We start from the raw sequence: 12,137 nt of genomic DNA, 5'->3' as shown, positions 1-12,137 counted from the left end.
ACTTTAAGATAAGGAAAATTTTCCAAGGTACCCAAAGTTTATCAAACGCTCTCGATTTTGTCCCAGCCCACCACTAGACATGTTTAGGTCTCGAAAGCCTATTTAAAGGAAAGGATATAAATATTTGAAAAGTTTTAAATTAAAGCGTAACTTAGTGACTTGATTTAATATGTTTATGAACGTGAAATCCCGTTAACGCCTCGAGCCCTATCCCGGCGTCGGATATAGGTGAGGGGTGTTACAAGCATGCCACACATCAAGAGACTCAACAATGTAAGTAGAAGTAGAAGCATTAGACGCAGTCTCGATCACAAACAACCCTCCACTCAGGTAACCTTTTCCCACATAGTTTCCATTACAGGAAAGTACAAGTTTGTCAAATTCAAAGTTTATTTAATGTTTGCCTTATTTTGAAGTCCACCACTAATCAAGTTTCTACGTAAAGCGGGAACATACAAAACATTATTTAAAACAAGTATTTTGCCAAAAGTAAGCTTATGTAAAATTTTTCTTTTATTGAGTACTTTTGAACTACTCGAATTACCCATGTAGAATTGTTCACCTTTGGCTACATTCTCAAAATCGGTGAACGTCTCTGTGTTGACGCAGAAATGTTTAGAAACACATGTGTCTACTATCCACTCAGTGTCACTTTCTACCAAGTTAATCTTAGAGACCGCAACGGTGATCACCTTGTCTGGATCTTTAATCAGATGCACTAATGGTTTGAGTTTGGATAGATCATGGATGTATTTGCTAACGGCAAGAGACATTATTTCTACAATAGTAAGACTTACTTCTAAATTGTTGGAAAATTACTACTGCAAAACAAAGATGTTAGTACTGACAAGTACAAATAATAAAGGAAAATAAATAAATATTACATTGTGGAGAACCACTACCTTAGAAGCGATTTCGTCTTGATCAATGTAATCGAAAACAAACATCGCCCCTTAAGGTTAACACAGTGCTTCCAAATTCGTATACCCAAATGAAGAAGATGGAACTCAATCGTATTGCTATTTATTTTCTAAAAAAAATTACGGGAAATAAGATCAACATAAGTTTAAAGGTGGTCGGAACATTTGACCAACATAAGCTTAAAACCTAAACTTCCAGGCAAAACTTCCTTTAATGTTATTTTTAGTAAAATAACAAAGCTTTTAGAGAAAGATGAATGATGGAGACAAGAAGAATGATAGAAGCTATGTTTTTTGTTATGAAATATGAGGAAGTTAACCTCTTATTTAAACTATTAGTTGAAGGGAAAAATAGTAAAAATGTAAGGGTAAAAAGGTAAAACTGGCATATACAATTTTTTAAAAATAGTTCAAAAAAATATTTTCTATTGACTGGATTTTTATTTATTTTCCTAAAAATAATATAAAAGTTTTATCCAAAAATAAACATGCGTGGTATATGTCGCAGACACAGACACGAGCCAGATAGCTGCATCACGTTTGCATTAGGCCTTTATCCTAATTACTCAATGAAAGTAAGGAGTAAGGCTATATTTAAACCCTTTCATTAGCCTATACGCAACCAATGTGAGATTTCTTTGCATTACCCATAACTTATACTTAAGTTATTCTTACTTTTATTATGTTTTTATGTTACTATGATTTTCTATTTTTAATGTTACCTTTATGTGTTTATTATTGATTTTGTAATTCTTTATATAGTTGAATGGTTGGTTTAAAGGGAAGTCCTGAGTTGAAGACCTTATTTACCTTGCTTGAATGCGTTGTTGTGTATTTTTTTATTAAAAATGTCAAAGAGGGAGATTGTTAGCACCAATTACTTCGGTCAAATTCATCTCCAGTTGCAATTCAGCTTGCATCTAGTAGGCCAATGTAACTTGTCATATTTGGATGACTGCTTTTGACTAAAAATGTTGGACTCTTTAAAAGCACATCTTTGAGATTTTTGGCAACTATTTAATAAGTCAAAACGTAGAGAAAGCCAAGTCAAGCAAGGATATCTTGAAGACATTCAATGTGATCGAACTTTCTTATTTGAAGAGATCTGATTAGTAAAGAAGATTACACCTAAAATACCTCTATTGATACATTCCATATTTAAGACTTTATCGAGCTAAATTCAAGGAGTTTTAGATTTGCATTTATAGTAATTAAGCAAACCATTATATGATTATTTAATAGATAAATTGTTATAGTTAATGAAAAATCATTTATATTGTTCATGTGAGGAATTTATTTTAGTACAAAATTGTTGTAAACAAGTTGCTCTTTTTGTTCAGTTTGCAACTAAGCTTTCAAGGAAAAAGTCTTAGTGGAGGAGTGCTTTAGATTATGTATACGAGTGAGGTAATAACTTGTTGAATGAGTTAACTTAAATCACATCTTGTTCAAGGAGATTTTAGGTGTGTTTGACAAATTAAAAATTAAGTGTTAAAATTTAAGTTTTGGATTTTTAGTACTAAATTCTATAAGCATTGAATTTAATATTATAAATTTGTTTGATATATTCGTCAAAATTAAGCCCCAAATATAATTATTTTGTTTGATAATAGTAAATATTGATTTTGAAAATTTATTATTTCATAATTTTAATCTTATTGATATTGTATTATTTATTTTATTTTAAATATTTTTTTATAAAAGTTAAAGATAAATTTTGAATATTTTAATATTTTAATAAAATGAAGAAATAATTTATTTTAAAAATAAAATCAACTTAATATTTTCCACATTAGGTGATAAGTAGCTATATATTTACTTATCATATTCAACATTTTTTGTTAAAAATTTATATTAAGTAAAACTTAATATGGTTATCAAACATAATTGAAAAATTAAATGTTAAAATTTTCATTTTCAATGAAATGAAAATTCTCAATGGTTTATCAAACACACTCGTATATGGATTCACTCGATAGGCAAAGCCCTGCTAGAAAGTTTTCAAATAATGTAACCAAACTTATATGTCAATCTCTTGTTTTTATATTGTTAGTAAGCCCAGTTGCAACTAAATGTATATCTGAAAGGCAAAATCAAAGAACTTCCATTACTTTCGTAACTTTTCTATAATTAATATTTACAAATCCAACATTCATATTTTATCTTCTTTATTGATATAAAAGTAAAACAAATTTACACACTTTCATTACTTCTGCTTTATTAATATTTTATAAGTTCAACGTTGATATTTTATCTACAATTTATATAGATGATGTATACGTTTAGTTTGAGTAAATTAAAAAAATAACTAAACAATTCCTTATCATTAAAAGTTTATTATTATAAACAATATTTTATATAATATAATATAATATAATATAATATATATTAAATTAATTTCAAAATATACATACATAAGTTTAATTATATTAATAAATGGGAATGATATTCTCAAAACAGTAAAAAGATTGTGAAGAGTACGCAAGTGGTTTCTTGCGCGCGTGTATATATATATTGGTAAGGGTATGTTTCTATTAAAGTGGCTTTATGGATGAAAATATACGTTTATCCGCAAACGATTGTTATGGAAAGATCAGCTTTATGAATTCCAAGAAGGCATTTTCCTGTATATATCTTTCATCTTTCATGACAACCTTTAATTTTATAAATAAGAAATCTCCAAAAAGTGATCCTTTTATGTGATCTGATCTTTTGGGACTAAAAGCAAAACCATCTACGATCCAAAAGCATTATATATACTACAACAACTTGGTCTGTTTGCCATTAGCATAGCCTTTCAACAAAGTTAAATATCTAACTATATGGTTGATATGGTACATCAAAGTTGGTCCATATAATTTCTTCATTTCTACTGTTAACTTCCAATAATATTATTTAAATTAAATGGTATATATATAATATACTCTTACATCTTATGCCATATTTTAAAATGCACTACATTAATGATTAAAATTTGTGATTTCATTGGTAAGGTATGTTATATCCTTCCTCAATCTCTACACATGTCAACAGAATAGATAGTTTTGATCTCCTTTTTTATTTCGCTTGGGAATACAACTTACCCAACCCCCCACCCTAGCTAAAAGAGTATAGACCTCTTGTTTCATAGTGGCCCACTTGGTAAGCCCTCCTAGCAAACACCTTCACGTTAAGAAATGGAGCAATCACCCACTTTCTAGGTGAGAAAACTCTTCAAGCGTGAATACTTTAAAGTCACTGGAATCCATTTGGACATATCAACATCGTTTATTGAATGCATAATAAAATGGACCCTATGATGCACATCCTTCATGTATTGCATGATGACAACCTCCTTCATAATGATTTGTCATGTCACGCTAACGAATAAGAGACCTCTCTTATAAATACCTTTCCAACAATAAAGAAGGAATTAAACTCTTAAGCCTTGAGTATACTCTGAGCAACTGCTCTCTCTTCTAGCAATCAATTTGTCCTCTTGTCCATTTTAGGCTCTTCGGCTTTTTAAGTGAATCGACTTCCTTAATACCATCGCATAGTCCTCTTTGCCCCTTTTCTTGTTGTACATTGTATCAATAAGGTAAAGTATACTTTTAAAGAAAAAAATTATGTTTAAACTTTAGAGATTGCGTTGTCGAGAAGAACAATCATCAATCTTGAAAAAATTATAATTTATAAAACAAATATGAAAAATGCCTTAAAATTTAAAAATATATATATATGAAATAAGATGCATGAAATAAAAAAAAAACTTAGTTAGTTTCTATTTACCGTATAATAAAAAAAATAGAAATCTTCATCTTTTAAAAAAATTGATAAAATTATGTTAATTTGTTTTTCATTCATAAAAATCGAAATTATTCATACATTTTTTTAAAAAATGATAGAATTATGTCCATGTGTTTTCATTCAATACGTTATTAGGCATATTTAATTTCCATTTTACACTTTATTTTTAAAATGTTTTAATTTATATATATATATATCGATAAATGATAGTGTATTTAAAGAAAAACCTAATGTGGTTTTTCATTTTACACGTTTTTTTAATTGATGTTATAGTTAAAAGTAAGTTTAAAATTATTTTTCATTTGACACTATTTGTGTGCAACCAGACATGATCAACTATTGAATTATTTATCTAGGTTGAAAAGTAAGTTTAAAAATTAAGAATGGGTGGAGGTTATGATATAATTAAAAGGGTAAATTGTAAAAATAGTCACTTTTATTTGTTTCAGATTATATTTTAGTCACTTATGTTTGAAATGTTATGTTTTAGTCACTGACGTTATCCTTTTGTTATGAAGTGGCCACTTTACCGTTACCTTCCTAACGACAATCCTACGTGGTAGTCCAAATGAGTTTTAAATGCCAACTTAGACTGTCATATAGCACCGCCGTTAGGGAGGTAACGAAGAGCTTAATGGTAGAATTACTATTTCGTAACAAAACGATAATATAAATAACTAAAATGTAATCTGAAGCAAACAAAAGTGACGATTTTTATAGTTTATCCTAATTTTAAAAAAAACTTTTTTTTGTATGTCCCTATACTTTTCTTTCTCATCTTGGTCTCTTGAGGTAAAAATTTTTGTGACTAGGCGGTGACCTTCGAGCCGTCCATCGACCTATTTGCTTCTCCCTTCTCTGTTCTCTTCTCCTGAAGATTGGTTGCCGACCTTATCGCCAGTGCCGACCTTCTCCCTTCTCCCATCCCCCTCCCTTTTCCCTGATCACCTTCCCCTCTCCCTCCTTTCCCTTTCTTCCCTTCTCTTGCTAATATATATATATATATATATAAATTTTTTTGTTTCTGGAGTCGTTGCTATATGGGTTGCAATCTTTGACCACTCTGGAACAATCAGTTTCCCACCTTTTCTCCGTTTTCACCTTTTACTCGCTTCCCTCTCCTCCCCTCTTGTCCCTCTTGCTTCCCCATGCCAGCCACTCTCAGTTTTCAGCAGTTTTTGTCTCGGGTTAAATAAATGTTGGCCTCGGGTCCTTCTCGCTCCCTCATTCGAGGTCTTATCAAGTCGATTAGGACCCATTCGCTCAAATCTGGTGTTTCGATTTGCTCGAGACTTGTGATATGATTTTCTTAAGGCTTGATTGACTTGATTATTTTCTTGGCTAATCTAAACGGTTTAAATGAGTTAGGTGATCCAAGATGGACTCTTCGTCAAGAACAAATATTATACACCAATCGATGTGTTTTTTTGTTGATGGTTGAGTCTTGCTTAAGATCAGATGCTCTAGTTGTGATGGGTATTCATGGCAGAGTTGTTCTTACCGACTTTCGTTCCTGAGATTTGGCGATTTTCTTAGTATAGCTTGTCTGTTGGCAAACGTTTACACCGTGTTCTTTGATTTATTTTTCTTTGAACTTATGTTTCAATGTACAGAATCTTTCTTCTTCTTTCTTTGTACGAATTCCAAATCAATGGAAATATTTCACGTCCAAGAAAAAAAATTAAGAATGGGAGCACTATTAGTGGGAAGAAAAAATTGAACCGGTAGGAGTTTAATGATGAATTATATTTAAAATTTAAAAATTTAAAATTTAAAATTTAAAATAAATAAACACATGCAATCATTTAAACCCTACTTATGAATTATTTTTCTTTTCACTAAGTCTACCTAATAACAACCTTATAAATATTATGCTTAAGAAATGAGTTGGTATAAAAAATAGGGTAATCTACAAAAATAGTCATTTTTGTTTCTCATGTTACATTTTAGTCATTTATGTTTTAAATGTTACATTTTAGTCACTTATGTTATTATTTTGTTACAAAGTGAAAACCCTTTCGTTAAGTTCCGTTATCTCTCTAACGATAATCCTACGTGGCAGTCCAACTAGATTTTAGGTGCCAACTTGAATTTCTAAATGGGATGAAAATAGATTTTTAATTAAAAAATTTAATTGAATTAAATTTTTTAAACCTAAACCTTAACTAAAAAAAATGACTGTTCATCTCCTCTTTTTTTATTTTTCTTTTTCTGTCTCTTCTTTTTTTCAATGGTTTTTTTTTCCATTTGATTGGAAAAACTATTATTAAGATTAAAATAGTTGAAATCAAATTGACTGCTTTATAAAGATGGATTCAATGGAGGGTTCAAGTATGTCTTCTTTGCATTCCTCTATCTCTTTTATTCAATATTGAAAAACAAAAGATTGAATTTTTTATTGTTTAATGAAAGCCCTAAATTAAAATTCTTGATATTTTCTTCTACTTTTTGAAATTGTTTGTGCATCGTAGACATCCCATAATTGAAATTGATTTAGCTGATGGACAAAGCATCATGAGGGTGTAAAAAGGGGTTAGTTAATTTTCTAGATTGAATATTGTGATTTTCTTTGTGAGCCATTGCAAATTGTTTGTTATTTTCTCCCTGTTTGTTTATTGTTTTTGTTCTCCCTTTCCTATATAAATTTCAAATTTCAAAGTTTAGCAAGTTATACAATAAGCTAAGTAGAATACAAATTGTTGAGAGTTTTCTCCTTATTGAATCATGTACAGTGTTTGCTTGTATCATAGTATCATGGTAGAGGTGGCTTAGCGGCATTTGAATTATACTCCGTTGAAATTGGTGGAAAACATCAATTTATACCCTCTTTTACTTGCTCATGTTTATACCAACTAACCATAGCTTAACTACATTCACTGTGTTTTTGGTCTCACGGTATAATATTTGCTTCAGTTTTATTACTTTAACCTTTTCGCCTATTAGTTCAAATCAGGGGCCTTATGAGTCTTCTGTTCCTAAAAGTTTAAAATATAAAAATGGTGCATTGCTTTGAAAATTTTATATTTAGCAAGTTATTCAAACATCCTATCAAACATCCTATGACCCTTGTGCACCTTTGTGAAGCTTGCATCTTGACAAGAAATTTAGTATAAATTTAGCTACCCTTTCTATTGTTCCTTCTTGGAGACACCTCTCTCCTGGCTGTCTAAGGGGGCACCCCTCTCTCCTTGTTGTCCAAGCCCTCTTTGGGAGCCTTAACCCTTAGGCTTCTACCTCAGTTCCCCTTTTGCACTCAGTTGTGCATGGTCTTCCACAGAAATAACAGTTATTTAACTTTTTTTATGGAATTTTTCTTCGGGAAAAGTCTTCTTTCTAGTGGTGAATCATTTGCATGTATTCAGAGTTAGATTTATTAACCACAAGCATCATTTGATTCATGGTAAGTAGGGTAGGGTTGATCATTGTTCATATTTTTACCTCTTTAGGAGAGAGGATCAACATTGAGGAAGTGAAGCCATACTATATCACCCTTATCCAAAAGGTATATATATATACATATGTATTTTCATATGTATGTACAAGTCCAAAATCATATATATGTAATACATCATATACTTTAGCCTTTAGGCCACTTTTTCTTTTCCCTTTTGGGTTAGAGATGAGCCCTGGTTATCAGGAAAGATAAGTTAGTTCTTAAGGGTAGGAATATCATAGGAATGCGACGGCTTGGGATCTAAAACTACCCCAACTTGGCCTAAAAAATTTCAATAGAAACCTGTTTGACTCACTTGAATTCGTTTTTTTTAAATCCTATAAAATCAAATCAAAACTCAACTGACCAAAAAGAAAGAAAGATTCCCCATCCTAATATGCATGTACTAAGAAACCTTGGACCCTTGCTATTGGAATTGTCATAGCAAAACAAACATTATTCTTTGTCAATCCTTTATGCTTATATCTATGTTCAGCTTTTCATTTTAACTTGGGTGTATTTTGATGCAAATGTATAACAAATAATTGATTTAAAGATGTATATAATGTTAACTTCACTCTAATTGTCTAAGTAAGGATTGAAGTTCCCTAATTTTGCCACAATGTGTTAACAATTTGCACTTGTAATTTATAGCTGTTACCAAAATATCTTTTAATGTGTATATTTATGCTGTCCAAATGCAATTTACAGCTGCTGCCAAAATATCTTTTAATGTATATTTACGCTGTCCAAATGTAATTTACAGCTGCTGTCACAATGTCTCTTAATGACATATTTATGTTGTCAAAATATGAATAATGGCTATTATTTTTATGTTCTAGATTATGTGTTTTAATGCTGTCCAAATATGAATATCGACTGCTATCCAAATGTTTTAAAATGTCTATGAATTCATTAGTTATGTTGTTTGAAATTAAACTGGAGCTTATAAAATGTTGATTTTAGGTTTGAAGTTTTGTGCAATTTTTTGGTACTAATATATTATTTTATTTTCCTTTTTTGGTTTAGGGTTTGATGTTGAACAAATTACTTTAGGGGGAGATTTTGGAGGAGAAGCGTCTGACTCAGATGATAGTTCATATAAAGCTTATGAGTCAGGTACTTCTTATTCTGATTCTTGAGTTTGATAATGATAGGGTAGATGAACCAAAAGTTGAACTGATAGGTGAAATGATACAGAAGAAGTTAGGCCACTTACTAGGCTCAAATTTTTGGGGTTTAGGAGATGATTTTGATAATAACAGTGATGAAGATTTGAATAATAACGTAGGTTATGATGGAAATGGGAATAAAAAGTACCTTCTGTTCAATCATCAAACCGATATGAGGAACCCTATATTGATAAAGGGTTTGGTTTTCCCTAGCAGAGATATTTTAAAAGATGCAGTCAAACAATATGGGAGGATAAATAGGGTAGTAACCAAACTAACTAGGAATGACAAGCTTAGGGTGAAAGCAGTCTGTGTACCTAGTTGTCCATGGACATTGTGGGCATCCAAATTAAGTCCCAAGGATCCAATGGATGCGAGTTGGCAGATTAAGACCTTAATCAATCACCATAAATGTGGCAAGGTAATGAAAAATAAGAATATTACTTCAAAGTGGATGGCTAGGCATTATTTACACAAATTTCAAGTTGATTCTAATTATTCATTAACATCTTTACAAAATGATATTAGGGTGGATTTTGGAACAATTGTGTATCGAACTAAATGTATGAGGGCTAAGATTAAGGCTTTGGAACTAGTTCAAGGGAATCACAAAGCCCAATATGCCAATATATATGATTATTTGCTTTAGTTAAAGAGAAGCAACCCTAGTACAACAACCATATGTAAATTAGACTGTAGGCTATTTCAGCGGCTTTATATATGTCTTGAAGCATGCAAATCAGGTTGGTTAACTGGTTGTAGGAGAATTATAGGGTTAGATGGGTGTTGGCTGAAGGGATATTATGGTGGACATTTGCTTGCTGCTGTTGGGGTTGATGCCAATGATTATATATATCCAGTGGCCTTTACTGTAGTTGAGAGTGAAAACAAACATTCATGGTTTTGGTTCCTTAAGCTATTACAGAAGGATTTGGAGATCAACAACTCCTATAATATATGCTTCATGTCTGACAAACAAAATGTACTATAAAGTCATATTATATGCTAAAATGTTTATATAAATACAGTTGCTTATCATGTTATTTTAATTGTTTTGTAGGGTTTAATAGAAGTGATTTTTGTGTTGTTCCCTAATGCTGAAGTAAGAAACTGTGCCAGACATCTTTACAATAATTTCAAAAACATTGAAGGATTTAGAGGCTAAGCTATGCGTCTCACTTACTAGAAAGCTGCTAAAGTAACTTTTCCAAGACAATTTGAAGAAGCAATGTCTGAAATGAGGTCACTATCAAAATCTGCTGAGGCTTGGTTGCATGGAAAGAATCCAAGGACTTGGTCAAGAGCCCACTTCTCAACCAAACACAAATCTGATCTGCTACTGAACAACAACAGTGAATGTTTCAACAAGGTTAAAATTAGTTTTTTAATCTAATTATTTATCACTTCATGTTGTATAATTGTTGTTGGAGTTATTTAAGGACTTGCTCTCCTTGTAGATCATTTTAGAAGCTAGAGATAAACCAATCTTAACGATGTTGGAAATAATTAGAAGAAAAGTCATGACTAGGTTGGTTTCCATGAGGGAGGCTGCTGAGAAGTATCCTGGACCTTTATGTCCAAGGATACAGAAGAAGTTGTCTGAAATTGTTAATCAATCCAATAAGTAAGTTTTGCTAACTCTTTTTTACTTAACTTGAATTATGTTAATTGGATGCAAAAGTTTTAACTTTAAAATGTTACTTTGTTTGTAGTGTATGGCAAGTATATGCTGGAAACGAGAAGTATGAGGTAAATTGTGGATTAGGCAACAAGTATGTAGTTGACCTCCTTAACTCCTCTTGTTCATGCAGAAAATGGGACTTCTCAGGAATCCCACGCAAGCATGCTATTTCTTGCATGCAACTACTGGCTGTGAGCCCCGAAACTTATGTCAATACATGTTATATTGTCACTACCCAGTTGAATATTTACAGCCACTTGATTAACCCTGTAAAAGGTAATAGCCCTAAAACCCTAAACCTTTATAAAATATTACTTATTTGTAAAATGTGTTTGACATCTTTAAATTTTTACGTATAGGTCCTATACAATGGGAACATGCGAAGGACATGGAGCCTATTCTTCCTCCTATGATTAGAACGCCTTTAGGAAGACCCAAACAAACAAGGAGGAAAGAAGTTGATGAAGCAAGAAAAAGTGGACCAAAATTAAACAAGACAGGACAACAAGCTAACTACACTAAATGTGGCAAAACAGGCCATAATAAAAGGACTTGCAAAGGTATTTTCGGGGGAACCCAAATGGCAAACCAGTCATCGAGCCTACAAATTTTGAACCAAGCCACTTCAATGGATAACACAGCAAGCCAACCATTCTTAAGCCAACAAAGCTCAAACCTTCTAGCAAATTTTAGGGCCAAATTACCTTTCAAAAGGAATAATCCACTTGGTCAATGAAAAATAGTTAGATGATGCCAACTCAACAAATTAATGACGCCACTCCAACACAACTATCACAATCTAAAAAACGCCCAAGGATGGATCAATTACTTTAACTGAATTGGATTTTATTTTTTTGCACAGTTAGGAATATATTTTGTTTGGGGAAATCTGTTTTGTGGACAAATATTATATCTTTTTGGAAGAGTTGTTTAATCATGTTAACAATAGTTAGATTATACATTTTGTCTTAATTTAGGGTTTGCAAACAATTTTTTTTTTTGAAATGTTGAACTATTGAACAATTACTTGAGAAATGATTGCATATCCATGAGATAAGTAAACAATTTACATATATATGTTACTACCATAATAGAGTTCCAAGGATAACGTAACAGGAAACGAGTTATATCATTAGACTTTT

At 31.4% G+C, this 12,137-nt stretch overlaps 1 protein-coding gene across 1 annotated transcript; it reads left to right on the top strand.

Annotated features, from left to right (window-relative positions):
* Positions 1-9,252: 9,252 nt before the first annotated feature.
* LOC128290556 (uncharacterized) lies at positions 9,253-11,731 on the top strand. The gene is made up of 7 exons (XM_053026256.1): positions 9,253-9,735; positions 10,111-10,296; positions 10,375-10,416; positions 10,501-10,683; positions 10,772-10,938; positions 11,027-11,271; positions 11,355-11,731. The coding sequence occupies exons 1-7, from the start codon at positions 9,253-9,255 to the stop codon at positions 11,729-11,731; spliced, it is 1,683 nt and encodes a 560-aa protein (XP_052882216.1).
* Positions 11,732-12,137: the final 406 nt, after the last annotated feature.

The sequence above is a fragment of the Gossypium arboreum genome, chromosome 3, assembly GCF_025698485.1.
Source record: "Gossypium arboreum isolate Shixiya-1 chromosome 3, ASM2569848v2, whole genome shotgun sequence".
NCBI classification, from domain to species: Eukaryota; Viridiplantae; Streptophyta; class Magnoliopsida; order Malvales; family Malvaceae; genus Gossypium; species Gossypium arboreum.
The sequence above is the reverse complement of the archived record's forward strand: the minus strand, read 5'-3'. Positions and strand labels throughout refer to the sequence as shown.